At 40.4% G+C, this 17,887-nt stretch overlaps 1 protein-coding gene and 1 long non-coding RNA gene across 6 annotated transcripts in view; one reads left to right on the top strand and one right to left on the bottom strand.

Annotated features, from left to right (window-relative positions):
• Positions 1-3,918: 3,918 nt before the first annotated feature.
• Positions 3,919-6,642, bottom strand: LOC138689546 (uncharacterized). The gene is made up of 2 exons (XR_011328403.1): positions 6,362-6,642; positions 3,919-6,194 (listed from the first exon to the last, which is right to left on the bottom strand). It is a non-coding gene; the product is annotated as an uncharacterized lncRNA (long non-coding RNA).
• Positions 6,643-6,679: 37 nt separating this feature from the next.
• The window catches only part of CEP162 (centrosomal protein 162), a 47,603-nt gene continuing 36,395 nt past the window's right edge, over positions 6,680-17,887 (top strand). For 2 of the 5 annotated variants that reach the window (XM_069804793.1, XM_069804790.1), the window contains exons 1-5: positions 6,804-6,980; positions 7,948-8,033; positions 8,907-8,997; positions 14,030-14,168; positions 17,700-17,810. In XM_069804793.1, the coding sequence (XP_069660894.1) occupies positions 8,938-8,997; positions 14,030-14,168; positions 17,700-17,810 (310 nt within the window). In that variant the 5' untranslated portion in view covers positions 6,804-6,980; positions 7,948-8,033; positions 8,907-8,937. Of the gene's footprint in view, positions 6,753-6,803; positions 7,506-7,947; positions 8,034-8,906; positions 8,998-14,029; positions 14,169-17,699; positions 17,811-17,887 lie in introns of those variants that run through there. The other 3 variants (XM_069804792.1, XM_069804791.1, XM_069804794.1) reach the window with 3 other exon arrangements.

Here is a 17,887-nt window from a genome sequence, read left to right as displayed (position 1 = left end):
TATCCCTACCTAAAGCACTGTTTCTGAAAAAAAAAAAAATAAAATAAATCTTCTGCCTGTCCGCATTTGAGAGTTTCAGAGTGGTGAGGTTTTCCTTTCCATAGTACCTAGGTGGCTGGCTCTTGTTTTCTGTACACAGAACATCAGTTTAGATTATCTTTATTTCCAGGTATGAAAAAATATACCGAAGAGGAGGACACGTGCTGACTCCAGAAAGGTTGTTTTCCCTGGTGGAGAATTGAGACCTCCTTGTCAAGCACTGCCAGCACCGGGCAACAAAGGCAGCATGCTATAGATGTGTTGGAGGTGAGGGATCTGCACCCAGCTGAAATGGCCCCCAGCAGTGCTGGGGATGTGGCTGTAGAGAAGGAGACCTCAGATTTCTCTGACTTCCCCATCCCCCGGCTCTGTACTAACAGCATCTGTACAAACAGCATGGGACTAGGCCCTGCGTCTCCACGAGCAAGAGGATGACAAGTGAGACAGCTACATTAAATTGACAGACACGTGAACTTGCTTCACACAGAGAACAGACTTGTAATACTCACCCCGTCCCCCCCACCGATACCGGTTAACGCATCCCAGGGTTTTTGTTATTACGTGTGAACCTGAGTTCTGGGGGGGTTTATTCCTTCACCGGCCAAAGACAAAAAAGGGTATCCATGTGCAGTCACCTACCTTTTTTCCATTCACTGGGGGAAAAGGGCTTCCTACACGTTCAGCTGGGCAGTCCATGGATCAGCCGGTGTAGCAGAGCTTCTATAGGCAACAATTCCTGGCAAGGATCTGATTTTGTCCCCTCAGCTTTTAAGACCTGATGCTCAATACCCTGTGCAGGATTGTGAGGCTGAACCTCACAGCATGATTTCAAAGAAAATAAAAAATGTGGAGCAGATTAGCTTAGGATGAAATTATAATGAGAAAAAAAGCTTGAGGAAAAGGGTAAGTGGGAAAAATGTCACACTCCAGCTCTCCTGTCCAAATGCACACTGTAACTACCTTTAGCCTGCTGAAAATGCCATAGAAATACCACTAACAAGCCACTTGGTTCACAGGAATACTGTTTATAGCAGACGTGAAGTCAGAAAAACTGTGGAATACATTATTGGTTTAAAAGTTAAATCAAACTCCTGGCAAATAAATCAATGGTCATTCCAAATTTTCTTTCTAAAAATGTAGGCTAGTATATGGCAAAGCAAGTGATTCATTAACAAAGTAATGACCTTTCAAGCCAGAAGACAATCTTGTCCCATAACTAACTGCTTAATGAAATTATTACCTCAGCAGCATAATTACAAGCCTTTTGCCAGAAGCCCCCAAGAGTCGAGTAGACCCTGCCCATCAAGCTTGAACTCTGGTGCTTACAGCTCCACTGCTCCATTTCAGTGCAAAGAGCCACGCAAGGATGCTGGAAGCCCTCAGCCCGGCACGGGGGGCTGAAGCACTGGAACAATAACAAACTGCTGTCGGATTAGCACCAGTTATACTTGTATGCACCTGCCGCTATGTCCCACATCTGTCCTGGGGAAGACAGACCTAGAGTTACCGGAGAAATGCCAGCAGTTACATGCAGGTAAAAGACACGTTGGAGGGACTGGTCTCATACGCCTCCGTACGAGGAACAAGCACCATGTTCCTCAGCTGCAGCCAACTTTGAAAACATTTTGACTGATCTTCCTGAGAGGACGCACAAATCTCTCTTTCTACCTCTTCACTTCAGCAGAGACTCCAACGCAAAATAAGCATCCTGCACTAAAAGTAGGGAAGCACGATCCTTGGCCAAGTGGGTGTTCCATGTTCCCACCACTCCAATAAAAGATCATTTTTAAATCAACCCCCCAAAAACCTGAAGACCTCCCAGTTGCACTAAACAGAACAGTTACATCCTTTTTTGGCCAGTAGGGTAAAAGGTGATGTTATGACTCGCTGTATTTTAGGGAGAAATCTCCTGTGGCAATCCTAAAGCTAGCTTACTTTCAGAGGAAAATGTTGAAAATTCCAAATCTATCACTTGAGATCTTATGCTGTTTCTGTACTGACAAATGTAATCGCACTTGCCATACTGCGCTTTTTCGGATGTTTCTCTGCAGAGAAACGATGTTCCCCTAAATTAGCTTTTTAAGATAAACACACATGCATGTGCTGTTTATTGTAGTTTAAAAATAAAAAAAATTAAAAAAAAAAAAGTTGAGTGCAGAGAAAATTCTTCAAACTGCATTTGGAGAGTGACCCAAGATGTGGGAAAGTTGTCTATTGCTTATGTTATTTTTTTCACCCACTTTTGAGTGCTTTGAGGCTACATTTCCCCTGAGTTATGACAGATATTGCCACCCACCTTAGTTCTTCCTGCCTCTGCCCTAACAGAACCTCTTTGTTGTTTTATCTAATCAGATTCAGAGGCCCTGCTAGAGTTGGCTCTTTCAGACTGTTCAAAGCGGTTATATTTCTTATTTCCCAGGCTTCAGAAGAACTAAAAATAACCAAGAGAAAAACTGAAATGCAAAGCTAATATTCTTGCCAGTGTTAAGCAGATATGTTGTCAGGATTAACGAGAGGTTTTACTGATCTGAAAAATTTGAATAAATCAGAACACTTAATTTTTCTTTGCTGAGTTTTATGAGTTTAATCTTTTCTAAGCTACTAAGAATTTTTTATAAAAATATTTACCTTAGTTTTTTTCTGAACTGAAGATACAGGGTGTGTCTTCACACAAAGAGAAAAATTTATTATAAAACTTTCTATATACAAAGGAGAATATTCATGGCAGATGAGGGTTTCCAGTTCAAACGACTTTGTGGTGAGAGCGACCCAAGTTGTTTCTCCAGTCCCCATGTGGAGTAGGAGTCATAGGTGTGTCGCCCGATGCCAAGCACTGAGAATTTTCACTGGCAAAGAAGGACCAGCAGTAGGCATGGGACAGGATCATTAGGCTAGTTCAAATGTGCTACAGTTGGTCAAACCAGCCATGTTTGTATCTATCTTTGCACAATAATTTTCCCAGGATTTGTCAAAAATGAAAGCTCGTAACAGGAGGAATCTTGCTCTAGTGGCTGGATTACGCAGCAGAGCAAAGTTTCCTAACAAGTTTACAGAGAATCTTGAAATGGAAGAAAAAGCAGCATTAAATGTTGGCAAATGCACTTCTTCTAAGTTGAGAGAGTGAGAAGCAGCTATAATTATTGACTGCAAACATTTAACCTCTTGAAGGAAATTTTAACTGGTTATATTTGCTGGTGATAGCACAGTTTTCTCTATGATGGGGAAGGGTTTACTCCTGCAGCCAGTAATTACAGCAACTTTGCAACACCCCTCTTCCAGAGGAACTGAAAAGTTGGCAGCACAGGGCACAACATTAAGGCAACTAAGCATTTACACAAATGAGCCAAAGGGATGATCCGTTTTCAAAAAGTCTGTGAAACGGTGCATGTCTAACTTCCAGAAACTGGGAAATGACCAGCAACATGACAACCCAGCTTCTAAACCTGCAGCTCCATTCAACAGATGCAAGCGTGAAGCAGAAGATTAGCAACAGGTCTAAGCCTCTGGAATAATTTGAAACATGACGCAGAATTTAGTTCTCAGCCCATGGAGAAACTGCATGATGGAAAAGACCCAGCGGGTGAGATGCTAAGCTGAGTTCAGGCTAGCTACCGTAACACAGTCGACCATAAATTTGGCCCTCGGGATCTCAGGACTACAGCTAATCAGTGGCGGAACAAAATAAGACCTGCAGTGAAACAAAAGTGAAAGTATTAAAAATTATCTTTTAAACTGAAATTATAGTTAGGTGAACTATAACAAATCCTAATTTAACAATGACAGACCACTGTTTTCTCTCGCACAAAATACAGTTCCACATAATTTTTCCATTTTCTGTGCAACTTGTACTTTTATGGAAGGCTCTTCCTTTTTCTGATGTGTATACTGGAAAGGGGTTTTATTGCATAGTCATGTAAGGAAGTATTATCACAGTGGGCATGCACAGAGAATGCAGTTTTAACTTCTTAATTCACCAGTGTTTGTTTGCTTTTCATTCAGTATGAAACTGTTAACCTTTAAAAAAACATAATCAAGAATATGGCTCAATATTTGTTATCATAATCTCATATTTCACATATTTGCAAGTTCAGTACTGAAATACTATCTAATGCAATGCCTCAGCCAAAGTGGATGTGGCAGACATTTTGTTTCTTTTTTTATTTGATGTCTTTTTCCCCATTGACATCTATGGATTATACGAATCTGAAATGAGATGAGCAAAAACAAAAGTATGGATATTTTATCCCTTTTAATTTCACCATTAATTGTTTGAAATTATTACTCTAATACATGAAGCCTTATATTTTAGCAACCTGGAGAAAAAAAATGTGTTAAGTGTACACATGCCACACATTTAAATGAGAAGCCAACGACTACAGCAGCAAAATCTTGTTTCACAGAAGTCAACAAAGGCTTCCCACCCATGTCAGCAGAGCCAGAATTTTACCTTATAATTTGGGGCTCTGTCCAGCAGGATCTATTTCAGAATTTGTGACCGCCTTTCTGCTTTATTAGCATTGCCGCCCAAATTGCCACGTTCCTGGCTGAAATTCATGGCTAGCCCTGCTCTCCGTTTTTTCAGCTCCACTGTCAAGAGCTCTTGAGAAAACTGCTCCAACTGGTTGGCATTAGAAGGAAATGAAAATCTTTCAAGTGGCTATTGTGCATGTTATTTGAATGCACTGGATGACATTTCAACACCAGGCAATGCCTCCTCTCCACCACAGTCATCAAGAGTGGTTTGGGTTTTTTTCCTTCCCATATGGGCACTGAGGTTTCTAACAGCATTGATCACTCCACACATTTTTCTATACTTTGTACAAGCCTCTTTGAACATATTTCTCCAAACAGAAAGGCTTCAATGTGCAACAGTTTTTTAGCAGCTTGCAGGATTGAGCCCTTGATGTGATTATTTGATTATATATGAAGTAACTCTCATGATCAATGAATGATGTCACAGCTATTGCTTTGAAGTTAACAGCAAAATTTGCATTGGCTTAAATCTGAGCAGGATCAAGGCATGCAGCATCAGACTGACATCCCTTCATTTCCATATTTCTCTTTAAATGCTCATGCCTCGCTCCATGCTTTTTCATGAGATGAGAGAAAAGAGCAAACGCTGGAAACTGATGTTTTCACCAGCAGTAGGCTGTCACGCTTAACAAATTGTTCTAGTATATTAGTTTATGTGGGCATCCTGTCCTTGATCAGCTCCCACATTTCCCATAGACAGCAGCAGAAGTTGAGCACAAAGACGAAATGCATGACCCATACTTTGCAAATGAAAATATAATACTCCATTCTGATTGAAAGAAGCACTGCAGCACCTTTAGCAAAGTAAATCCTATAGACTTGGGTGGAAAATATAGAGCCTGCATTTCTTTGCTTTGATGAATTTAAACTGTAATGTATACTTGCATAAAAAAATCTGGGATACATAAAGGCCATATTGGAAGCACGGTCTTTATCTCTCAAGCTAACAGGAAATGAGAGACAGTAACAGGATTTTAACTAGTTTCTCACTTGCAATGAGTATCCAACACTCACCGAAGAAAACTTTCTTTCAAAATCTTTTCATTCCAAGTCTGCCCAACAGAGAATCAAAACGTGTGTGTGCGCGTGTGTGAACAACGTTCATTTGTATTCTTAAGTGAGCTTGTTTTATTTTGCCATTTACTAAATGCTGGCGTAAAAATTCCTAAAGCAACGTGACTCTCACAACAAACACAACTGACAGACCCTAGCTGGAGAGCACATGCAAGCACAGACTGCAATTGTTCTGTGGTTATTTGAGAGACAGCGGTCAGGGAAACAGGGGTCATTAATTTCTCCGCATTATTTTAAACATTTGCAGAGATGTTCCAAAATGCGTTAAAAGCACAGCAGCCGACATCTGAGGCTGAAACGTTAGAAAAGCTTTAGAAGGGAATTTCTGCGTAAGAGCGATAAGGGATGAGTTTGGTTTTGACCTCTGCATTAGGGGAAGCGATTAACTCTTTCCATCTTGCTTTTCCAGAAGATCAGCTAGCTGAAGGACTCCCGGAGAAGCGCTTGCCTCAGAAACGTGACGAAGAGACCTCAGTTGCAGGTGGCAACGCAGGCTTCCCGAACAGGAGCAGGGGTGGTCCTCTGCGCCGGCCTCGCATCGCCACCGGCTGGAGAAATAAACCGAATTCTGTTGTAATCCCCCCCGCTTTACCCCGCGCAGCTCCTAGAGATCAGGGGACAGAAAGAGCGCGACAACCTCAGCAGAACCGACAGCGGCCCGGGGAAGGGGACGACGGGCCGGGCCGGGCCGGGCCACCAACGCCGCGTCCCGTACCTCCGCTCCCGCCCAGCGGGCCCCGAGCCCGTCCCTGAGGAGGAGTGGGGGACGGGACGGGATGGGACGGGATGGGACGGGACGGGTCGGAGCAGCCCCCGGGGCCGGCAGCGACCTCCCCCCGCCTCGCTGGCAGCCCCGGAGGCAGGTGCGGGGAGGGGGGGGCGGGGCCTCGCCGGCCGCCGCGTTATCCCGGCGCGACCTCCTTCTCACGGCGGACGCGGCCCCTTTCCCGCCGCCCGGTAGGGGGCGCCGCTCCCCAACGCCCGGCGCGTGCCGCCGCCGCCGCTTCCCCCACGTCACCGCGCGGCGACTTCCGCCTCCAAGCCGCGCCGGACGGACCGGACCGGACTGGACCTGGCCAAGCCGAGGGGAGGTTACCTTTGCCACGGTAGTAATGGCCGCCGGACCCCCCCCCCCGTTGTCCCCCGTCACGTGTCTTCCACCCGCGGCGCCGGCCGGGGGAGAGAGGAAAGCCGGGTGGATTGGGGGGGATCACGTGACGCGCCGCCCCGCGGTCAGTTTTGGCGGGCGGTACGGTGGCCGGGAGGGTTTCCTAGGCAACCGCGCCGCCGGCGAGGGAGGCGGCCATGACGGAGAGGGGCCCGACGCGGGCCAGGTACGGTGCCGGCGCCCCGAGGCAGGGCAGCGGTCGGGCCGCCCGCCCTCAGGGTAGCGCTCGGCTCTGAGCCGCTTCCTCCTCGGTCCCCCGCCGCTCTCTGGAGCGTCCCCTCGGGCCGCGGAGCCGAGCCCCACCCGCCGGCTCGGCCTGGCGGTGCCCCGTCGGGGGCTGCTCTTCTCCCTCCCTCCTTCCTCCCGGCCGGACGAGAGCCGGGGAGTCGCGGCTGGGGTTGGGAGGAGCGCGGGCCGCCGGCCCCAGGGCTGCTGCCCGGCCGCCGCCTGTGCCAGCTCGGCGTCTGCTTTAGGGGAAGCTGGAGGAGGACCGGGTGACGGCTGGTCCTAGCGCTGGGGTGGTTAAAAGATTACCTGAAACGTGTTAGGCTGTAGAAGCTTTCCTTCAGCCCTGTGGTTTAGCCATATCTTCCCAAAACTTCGGCTTTCCGCACTGTGTTATAGCAAATACCCCAGCAAGTGACTTCTCTGTTTTATGTACAAAGTCATTTGCGAGCCTCCGGTTCTAAAGGTATGGCTGTATTTGGTAAGGGTAATGTTTGTCTGTAATCTTCTGTTAGGGAAATTGTCCGACATATTTGTTGTCCTTTTGAAAAATAAAGTTTTATACGGTTAGTTTTTATAAAAGCTGTAATTATAAGGTAGACAAGTACAGGTGATGTCAGAAGAATCAGTTTGTTTTTCTGGTAAGGCTGGAATTAAGTATTCTCTGCTTGCTGAAGTAGTTGGCACAGCTAGTAAACTGTTAAAGCACCTAACGTTTAGCATCTAGTGTTCTTTGATGTAAAAGTATAAAAGGACACTGGATTATGTGTGTCATGAGAGGTAACATTCTTAATCTTCTTACCGTGTTTTCAGAGATATTGTCCAAGTGCTTACATAAGGATATCCTACTCAATTCAAAGTCTGGGCAGTCTGCTATAACTTTTTTTTTTTTTTTTTAACTGCCAAAGCCAAAGTGTTGGGTGGTCTATGGATGAATAAGGAGTGAAAGCAGGAAGCAGTTGTCACAACTCGCCTGTCAAAATCAATTTACTAGGTAGGTAACAGTCCTGTGTACTGAGAGGGCTCCATATTGGGAGAAGTTTTATTTAATGGTAAGAGCATTTCTGCAAATGTTTAGCCCTTTTATGTTTACATAGCACTTCTCAGCTAGGAGGATGCTAGGGTAGTTTAATGCTGCTATACGTATGCAATTTTGAAGGTAGCCATATGCGTTGAGCAGTGTGATATACAAAAGCTTTGTAGTGTTTTGGGGGGGGGGGGGCATATTTTATACCTGAGAAGTCAACTCAGACTTTTGGGAATGGGAGAGGGGCAAGTGCCTTTGGCTTTCTGTGTCAGGACAGATCAAACCAAATGTCATCCTCTAATCTTAAAAGACTTCCATGTTTTTGTTGTTTACTGAGTCCTAAGCACGGCAGAGACTATGAAACAAAACTTATAATGCCAGATGTCTCCAGTTTTGGAGAAGAAACATAGAAAGGAGTTAAAAGCCCTTAACATGGAGGGGAAGTATTACTGCAGCGGATTCTTGTTTGATCATTGACAAAATGCTTAATTATGCGTAGCTAAGAGAGCTGTCTTTTGAAGAAAAATGTAAAGATGGTGAAGAGAATCATATGTTATTTATCCCTCAAAGCTTAAATGCTGAAACTGTTGTTTTTGGAAATGAGTATTTTGATCATAAGGAATTTGGGTAATCCAGGTATGTTTGCATTGATTGTCTCATTCAGTAAATAATTTAGATTAGGGGTGGGAGGAATGAAATTTGGCATCTCTTGAGATTTTTTTTTTTTTTTTTTTTTTTGCTTATAGCTCTCCAGAAAGCAGCAAATCACTAGGCACTTCTAATTTCAGAATGCTTTTAATTAACTTTATTTTCATTTTAAATCTTCGTTTTTAAACTCAGTTGTTTGGAAGGTAACATCCAGTTGCAGATTATGGCTCATCGATTTTCAAAAGAAGAATTAGATGAGCAGTTTGAAGAGTTTCTGAAAGAGGTATGTTTCAGAGCAAGGTCACATCCCTTTTCCCTATTAAAATACAGGGCAAAAATTGAGTATGGAATAATATGAAATGGAAGTTGCAGCTGTGCTTTTATCACATAATTGACATAGCTGTCTTAGGTGTGGGTCTTTTGCAGGGTCTTAACTTCATTGCTAAACTTAATTCATACTATTTTGCTATATTGAAATCAAGAGAACAGTTTTGTGATTAAATAAATTTTTTGTCACTGCTAGGTTGTATCTTCAGAAAGCCCTTGCTTCTTGATTTTTGTTTCAATTTGATTGTGTGTGTTATTTAGTAGCAGAAGCTTCAGACTGATATATAATTGAAAATGAGATAAAAAACTTTTCCTGGATGTAGGCATAAGCTATTTTTTAAGAATTTCCTTATTTTTCTGTGCAATACCTAATTTCACTGAATTCTATTTAAAAATTCTGGTATTAATCCTAACAAAATAAAGTATGTTGTAGTGATTAGAGAGTTTTAATTCAATTCCTTTTATTCCTCATGGTGCTCGATGATTTTGAGTACAGGCAAAATCATACAAGTCTGCGAGTTGTGACTTAAGCTAACCGTTATCAGACATGGTCCAAATGCCCTAACTTGGTATGTTTTTTTCACTGTAAATAGACCTGTAATTTCAGAATTTGTGTGTCTGATATACCAGAGGGCAGCGTGGTAACCCTAAGGTGTAAATACCGCATACATAAGGACTTTACTAGATTCTGTTACTGGCTATAAGTGTCGCTGATCATGGCAGAGAATATTCTTGGGGTCTCTTGTTATATGTAATGTATGTTTAAAGTTTTTTTGATGTAGAGGCTGTGCTACAATTTGATTACTTGTGAAAAATGTAGGTGCTAGATTATATAAAAATTGCACTTTGTACTGTGTAGTAAAGATCTGTAGTAACCAGAAGCTTCTTTTCAAGAAGATTTTAGCTTTTCCAGGTAGGTCTGTAACTCTGCCTTGACCATGCAGCTTTTGAGGTATTTTTACAGATACAGAGTAAATGTAACTTCACTGAGCAATACTAAATTGAGAGAATAGAAAACCAAAATGCCATCTGAAATGTATGGTTCACAAATAACTTAAATTTGATGATGTAATTGAGTTAAAATTCTTGAATTCACTGAAATTACTAATGTTAGTAAAAATAGAAAATTAGGCTCTGCATTTCTGTCAAAAGTTCTTTACTTACTATTGTTATGAAGGGAGTTGCTCTGGGGAAGAGAAACAGGTTTATTCTTTTATTTTGTGCATCTGTCAAAACTCTGCATATGATCGCTTCTAGTATTTTGTTCCTCATTTGACATGCTCTCCTTGCTCCTCAGCTATTGCCCACACTGAGAATGCTCAAGTTAGAAAAAAGTCAAAATAGCTGTATTGAATTACTCTAAGTGGTATTTGGTGTGTTCCAGAGAACGTAACTTTTAACAACTCATGTCTTACTTTGAAATGATAAAAAACAATTAACACTGTATGTAAAGTGTTTAAGCTTGCTTAAACACATATACTGCCACTCCAATCGTTAAAAATATGCATTGTTTTGTTTTGCCAGCTAGATACAGACCTAAACAATGACATTATCTACTCTCTTACTTTATACGCATGCATCTTCTGTTATGTCCCTCCCTTTGCTTTTGTTTTTTATAAAGTGTGCAGCCTTTTATTGTTAGAAAGATGAGAAACTGGTGTGCTCCATTGTTTGAAATTGCTGCGTAGGTGATGTTTGTGTTGAGAGTGTAACAGTGGGGGAGGGAATAGCAAAAACTGTTTCTTAGTAGTTTGAGGAAGACTTAATATTGTTTAAGCAAATCTTTCAGAAAAGAAATGGAGCAAGATGGTTTTTTCCTTTTAAATAACTCATAGTTAGTGAAACTGCCTTTATTGGGAGGGTTGTATGTATGTTAGCGATTAAAACATACAAAGTTAAAAGCAAGACTGTATATACAGTTGGATGATGCAGGTCTAATAGGATTAAACTAAGTCTTTTGGCATATGCACTGAACTTTAAAACCTATCAGTGAAGAGGTTTTTCTAGCCTTTTATCATTAAACAGAAGGAAACACAATGTGCATTAACAATTACTGCATGTAGGGTAGGTCTTTTAACAATTCCTCTGCATGGTCATGCTTATTCCCAGCCCCTTGCCAGAACAGCCTGTTGTCATCCATGATTCTTCTCTTCCTCCTCCATTGTCTGTGTGCCTGTGATCCTTCCACTCCCCACCACCAATATCTTGCTTTAGCGTGCTTCCCCTATTGTCACTTTAATTTCCCTTAAGCGTCATCTGTCATATTGGTATAGCTCCTAGGTTTTCAGAGTGTTGGCTGTGAAGTTCCCTTGGGACATGCAACGTGAGGAGCTCTTTCTAATACACAGTGCTTCAATTAACTCCTTTTTTGATGACACTTCAAGCAAAGCAAAGTTATGAAAAAGCCATTGTCTTCTTCTAGTCTTCTAGGTTGATTTGCATTCTACTTGATATTCATGGACAGCTGAGAAGGAAGACTTTCAAATGGAAAGGCTACACCAACTTTATTGAAATCTGTAGTATAGCACCTGGAAGAGTAACACTACACATTAAACCATGTTTGAAAAACATTTTTAATTTTTATTAAAAGATCAGATATATTAACATATTATTTTGTACTAAAAATATAATTTGGAGTAGACTTGTTTCATTGAAAAAGACTTGTTTTGTAAAATAATTAGGATAACTGGTCATGAAAGTCCAAGTGTTTCAGATCCAATTCTGTATTACCTATTTACTTAAGTTCCTTCATGTGTATAGGAGGTGGTAAGCTGATTATGTGCCATGTAGTTGTCCCAGTTCTTAAAACTGACTCTTTGGGCTTTTATTTAAGTTGAGATTAAACAACTGACACTTCTTCCCCCCCCATCCTCCCCCCACCCTGTGTCTGTGCTCCTGAAAGGCTGACAGGCTGTTTTATAGAGGAGGGGAAGGAAGAAATCAGTGCCACTTAGTGGCACTGAAAAGCCATTACTGGTCCAAAAAGTTGATTGACTAATTTATTTACATTTTTTCAAAGGAAGAAAAAAATCTGTAAGTTTCACTGTTGAGACAACTGACATGTTGGGAAAAATGCACTAGTATTTTTGTGTCAGCATTTCTTTCCCAGCTGCTGCAACTTTACTGTCTGCAGTTGACAAGATGGCTGGACATAGAAAGTTTCCAGAACTTGAGAACAACCTGTGGGAGTTTCAGTTTCTTTAGTTACAATACTCTAAGGAGTACAAGCATCACTGAAGTTCTGCTTGCAGAGTAGAGGGTACCGTTAGTCATAAAAGAAACAGCAAGCGATAACAGAGCTTGCATCAAGCACCTGTTAGTACTTCTAGCTAGCAGGAGGCAGTCCGACCTTTGGGGACAATGGCACTAGTACTCGTGTTGTGACTCGTGTAAGGAAGTTGTTATTTATAGGACATTTATTAAGAATGTAAAGCTGGTTTGTTCTATGTCACTGAGCCAACTTAAAGAAATTGCAATACATCCTGTTGTCTAGCAGTTTCATAATTTATTAAAATTGTGTTTTATTAAAGTGCAAGGCTCAGAGCACTTAAATTTTCTTTCTGAGACTGTATGACAGGCATTTAGTTTTCTCAAGTGAAACTCTAAGCTCTGAAGATGTTATTGGCCAGTGATATTTATAAGAATATTATTTTCTTATAATTCTTTATTTTCTGAAATGGTAGTTTTGGATAATTGGCATTTGATTTATGGATTTTCTTGTTAGGCCCATATAAATTGAAGCGTTAGATATGTAGTAAAGGTAGGCTTTTATGGTAGTGCTTTTTATGCAATAGGATCAGGCAATGGACTGCAGAGGCTTGTTTTGATAAAATACCCTCTTGTGTTTTACATATTAAGTACTCACAGTCCTGTTGCCTCTAGTATTCTGTTTATATTATCACATTTTCTTATTTGTGACTATTACGAAAGTGAAGCTTTTGAAATTTTTCCATATGATGCATTTCATATGTGAATTCTTTGTTTCTTATGCTTTATGGCTTTTGCTAACTCTGTTCACAGTGTTCTTTAAGACACTTCAGGACAATTGGTTTCAACAATTATGGCTAAAACATTAGATAAAAATAAAATGTATGTCATTGCCCTTAACCCCATGTTTACTGAGTTTAAGTACAAAGAATACATAGCACATAAGATTTCAGAGTGCTAGCTTAATGAATATATTTCCTTGTTCAATGTCTGGAAAGCTAATTGTGGCTCTAAGCCTGCTGTAAGCCACAAAGAGCTTTATTAAAGGAAAAGAGCAGAGATTAGTTGTTTTTTTTTTAAAAAAGCAGCATCACTTAAAAAAAAGTGATGCTGTCTTATGAAGTGTCTGTAGGTCTTTTCCCTCCCATTACTCTTCGGTAACTTAAATTCATAGGATGTTCATACTCATAGACTTTTTTTCTCCATTGATTTAAGCCATCAGTCAAAATCGGCATGGGTAACTAGCACATATGAAAGCTTAATACACAGAGTTGGGTAGGAATGGCTCTGGCATTTCTATTAATGTCCATGAACACAAAGTATGAAATTAATTTCTGAAATCTGATTTGCTAGAATGTTGCTTGTGAAGGTTTATTTTTAGAATATTAATAGTGTTGTTCATGTACAAAGGAAGGCTAAGGCAAAACTGTTTCTGTTCTACTTCATTCTCTTCAGGGATGTAGTCGGGATTTTGGTTCTTATATGTTGTAACTAACTGAAAAAGAGCTGATTATGCTGTTTATTTGAACATTTACTCTACTAAGCAGTTAACTTTTAACATACCCAGATTCTGGCAGTGGGGTTGTTATAATATACAGTATTATGCCACATGAATATTGTTATTGTTTCTTACTCAACTTTGTCATGCATATACAAAAAAGGCAGACAGTGGGGAGTAAAGAGAGGCATCTGAACTCAGAAGTCCAGGACTGAGTGGCTGAAAGACAGTTAGCAATGTGAAAATGTAAAGCTGTATTTAATCTTGTATGCAATTGACTCAGTCTCTTTCAGATGATTCACTTGGAAATTCAAAGAAAAAATCCAGCATTCTTGAGACATTGGGACAACCCAGGAAAAAAGAAACGAAGAAAAAGGATTCAGTGCCATGGTGGATATCTGAGGAAGATTTGGATGATAGTGGTAAATAATGTAGTTTTGCAAATTTTTGGCCACAGGGGGTCGGGCTAGTTCTTTCTCATACTTCATGTAGGCCTGGTTTCAGATTAAGTTGATGCCACTCAAGTGCTTTAGAACATTACAATGCAAGTTTCTAAAGTATAAAACTCAAATGTAATTGTGTTTTTTTAAAAGGGATTGTATTCAAGCTGTAAGCAAGCTTTCTACTGTTTTTTCCTGTAGCTTTCAAGTTATTAAAACTTGTAAAGAGTAAACAGTATAAATAGTAAGATAATTAGAAAAAGTAACATATGAATTCTGCTGAAATATTTGTAGGTGTGTTTTGTAACCAACCTGTTCCTTATACGGACTTTTTACAGATTTCTGTTTTCAAAACTGGAGAGGGAAAAGACCAATTTGTCTGATCTTATGCTAGTTAAAACATTTGTAATAGGTTGGGGAAGCACAGAAAAACTTTTCAACAGCAGCTGGTTCAAAGATGTCTGTCTGTCAGTATTCTCAACATTTTCCTTGCCAAGAACCATGGCTTAAGGGGAAAAGGGCTGTGATGACATGATTGCTAGTTCAATATTGACTTGGTCACATAGTTCTGAAAGAAAATATATTATTGTTTGCAAGCTTTCCACCTCTAGTTTTCCATTTCTTCATTGTTTTATTTTTCAGTAGTAAAGCCTACGAGTAGTTAGTTTCCACAGGGTGATTGCCTCTTGTTCTTGTAGTAATTGGTGGCTTCTTATTTTCATGATTTTTGTAACTTACAAATGGAGCTTAACAGAAAGTTCCAGAAACCAGTTTTTCATGTGACAGAGTTAAGATACTGCTGGTAGTCTCCAATTTTAAGCGTAGCTCTTTCTGTCAGTGTTGTCATAGTTAGGAGTCAAATCTTAGTTAGCAGTTGTGCCATTTAGGCATAACCCTAACAGGTGTCGTCTGGACTGCTTATCTGTCTCTGTCCTTTTAAGATGTTGCTGGAAAACTCAGATGGATATGAGAGAGTTCCTATCAGGTAGTTATGAGATATTATGATTTCCTTGCAGCTTTTGAAAAAATGGAAGGACAGAGTGTTCTTGCTGGGTAAAATGTGAGAATTAAGCGGTTAGCATGACCTCCTTTTTCTACGTACTATCAAAGAAAATTTTCAGGTGACTTCAGAAGTTCAGCATTCTTCCATGGTTTTTCTGAGATGCTTGAGGCAACCCATAAAGCACTTTGATGCTTCTCATGCTGCTTAAACCAAAAAGCACTGGAACAGGTACTTGAAAGGCAGGGTGATGACAAGTTTTAGAGAACAGTGCTTGTATAGGTTAAGTACAATGCAAAGCAGAATCAGAAGAATTAATGTGATTGTACCAAGTTGTTCCCATCCACACCAATTCTACCACTTTTAGTTTTTAAATTAAGAATATCTTATCAGCAGTGTAGTTTAACCAGAGGTAAAGCTATTAGAGCTGAAACATGCTGATCTGCAGTTTATTGAGGTGTAAAATAAAAAGAGAGTTCTGGTAAACTTTTTAAGGTGTCTTTTAAAAAAAGCTTCTCCGTTAACAGGAAAACATTCAGAAGGTGAACCTACTCAGTTTTGCCAGTATGGAATCTATTTACTTGCGAAAGAAGCTATCTTGTTCATATTCATACTCTTGATGAGAAGCTGGATTGTTTTGGCAGGAGTTGAAAGTAATCTGTGTGTAATGCTTTTTGAACCAAAGGTCCAACATGTCTTGGCAGTTGGACATAGTAAAACTGAGAATACAAGAACATGGGGCAAATATGCTAGATCTGTGCACTGAATTCTTCCCCAAGCACCATTTTTGCCAGCCAGATTTAGTTTTATTTCATCTACATCTCCGTCATCACTCTCTGCATAGAATTCCACGCTTGTGGGACACACGCAGTAAGCCATATGCCACCTAGTACTTTAATACTGGCAAGCAGAGAGGCCTTTAAGTTTTACCAGAGGGCTTTCCAGGTTCTGTCTTGGCAAGAAGACGATAGCTCTGTGGCATGAAGCAGAGCTCTTTGTTGTGTCATCCCATGAGGAAAGGGCTGTATTTGTCACACTGGACACTTGCAAATGGTAGCAGTTGTATTGACATGTGCTGTGATAGATTAGGAACTGCACAGCACAGAAGCAATCTGTACTATGATGAATGCCATTCTGCTAACTAAAGTCTAGTTGTAGGGCAATTAACTTGGAGACAGAAGAGAGCCATTTGCAGAGGCCAACTTGGCCGCCTTCAGTATAAACTGAGTTTTCTTCTGCAGCTGCAAAAGTAGGTAACTTTTACGTGGCTATAACTGAGAATGATGAATCCCACACATGAAGGGGGATTTATACATGTGTGTACACACTACAAACTATGCTATGATTTTAGTTCATGTAGATATACTTGCAGTGCTTTAAAATGGCAGGTCAGGTGACTGTAAGGAATTCAGTGTGGCTAGGCTTCTAGAACTGCTCCTTTTTTCCTCTGTGTGTCTCTCTGTTTGTCTTGCATGCTTCCAAGTACTTTGTCAAATACATTTTTGCCAGATCTAATATTCTTCAGCAGTTGTATGTTGTGTAGTATGTTGCTCAGATGTATTAATAATGGATGAAGGCACAGCAGCGTTGCAACAGAAGTTACTGCATGGAATGACTGAGAAGATGATGATTTAGATTTGTTGCTTTTTATAAGGTTATTAAATGTGCCCTACATAGCAAAATAATTGTCCTGCGAAAAAAATATGATATTGCTGTGATGATAATAAATACGGAGATAAGCCGAATTTAATTTCTGAAAAGCGTAACATTGGCATGCTTTGAAATTTTGTGGAGAGCCTTGTGTGTTCTTCTAGGCTTGAACCACAACACTAGTTGCAGACAGGACTTTGTTAACAGGCTGTCAGCTAATAGAATTATTATTTTTTAAGTGTTTTGTCATCATGAATCAAACTTATGTAAATGTATAAATCTTACCTCTACCTACAGTGCGGCACTGCATTACAAATAATAGAATACTAATAATACTAACACATCAAGCTGATAAGTTGTTTCCAGTTTGAGGTTTTCATTTTGCATTACTTTGGTATCTATATCATGCTTTCTTGAAAGACACAGGGAGATGACTGGAAGACTAAATATATGCTATACATGTATTTGTTGCCTGATTGTTTTTTCCAAGGCATCTTGTTACAGGAGTGCCAGGAAATAGGTAGAGATTTAAACTAATAGCCTGTTTTCACTTGGTTTTGTAAATTAATGGTAAACAGTGTAGACCATTTCTGCTCATTTGGCTGAGAAGTATAAAGTACATTTTAAAATAACTCAACTTGTTATTCAAGGCATGTTTGAACTCTTTGTTCTTCAGCTTTAAACTGAAATGTGCAAACTGTGATTCAGAATATTGTCTTCCCTATTTGACAGCTTAAAGACCTACCACTAACTCATGTCCTTTCTACTTTTGTCATTTAAATGATGAAAAGAAATTGGTTAATAAGAATTCCTGTCCTGTCTTGCTTGCCTGTCTGTTCTTGCTGTTTGTCTTACTTTTCAAGATTTTCAAACAAGATTTGTTAAACTGAGAAAAGAGAAGAAACTGATGGAAAGCCATGCTGAAATAGCGGAAAATAGTGAACAAAAGAGTCCCCATTCAGATTCCCAGTCTGGTATTTGATTAAATAGGTTTTGTTATATTTATTCAATATCAGCTTTGTATTACTAGTGCATTTCCTGTAGAAAATCC

Source organism: Haliaeetus albicilla, chromosome 17 (assembly GCF_947461875.1).
Source record: "Haliaeetus albicilla chromosome 17, bHalAlb1.1, whole genome shotgun sequence".
Classification (NCBI taxonomy): Eukaryota; Metazoa; Chordata; class Aves; order Accipitriformes; family Accipitridae; genus Haliaeetus; species Haliaeetus albicilla.
Note: the sequence above shows the minus strand (reverse complement) of the source record. Positions and strands in the feature narration are given on the sequence as shown.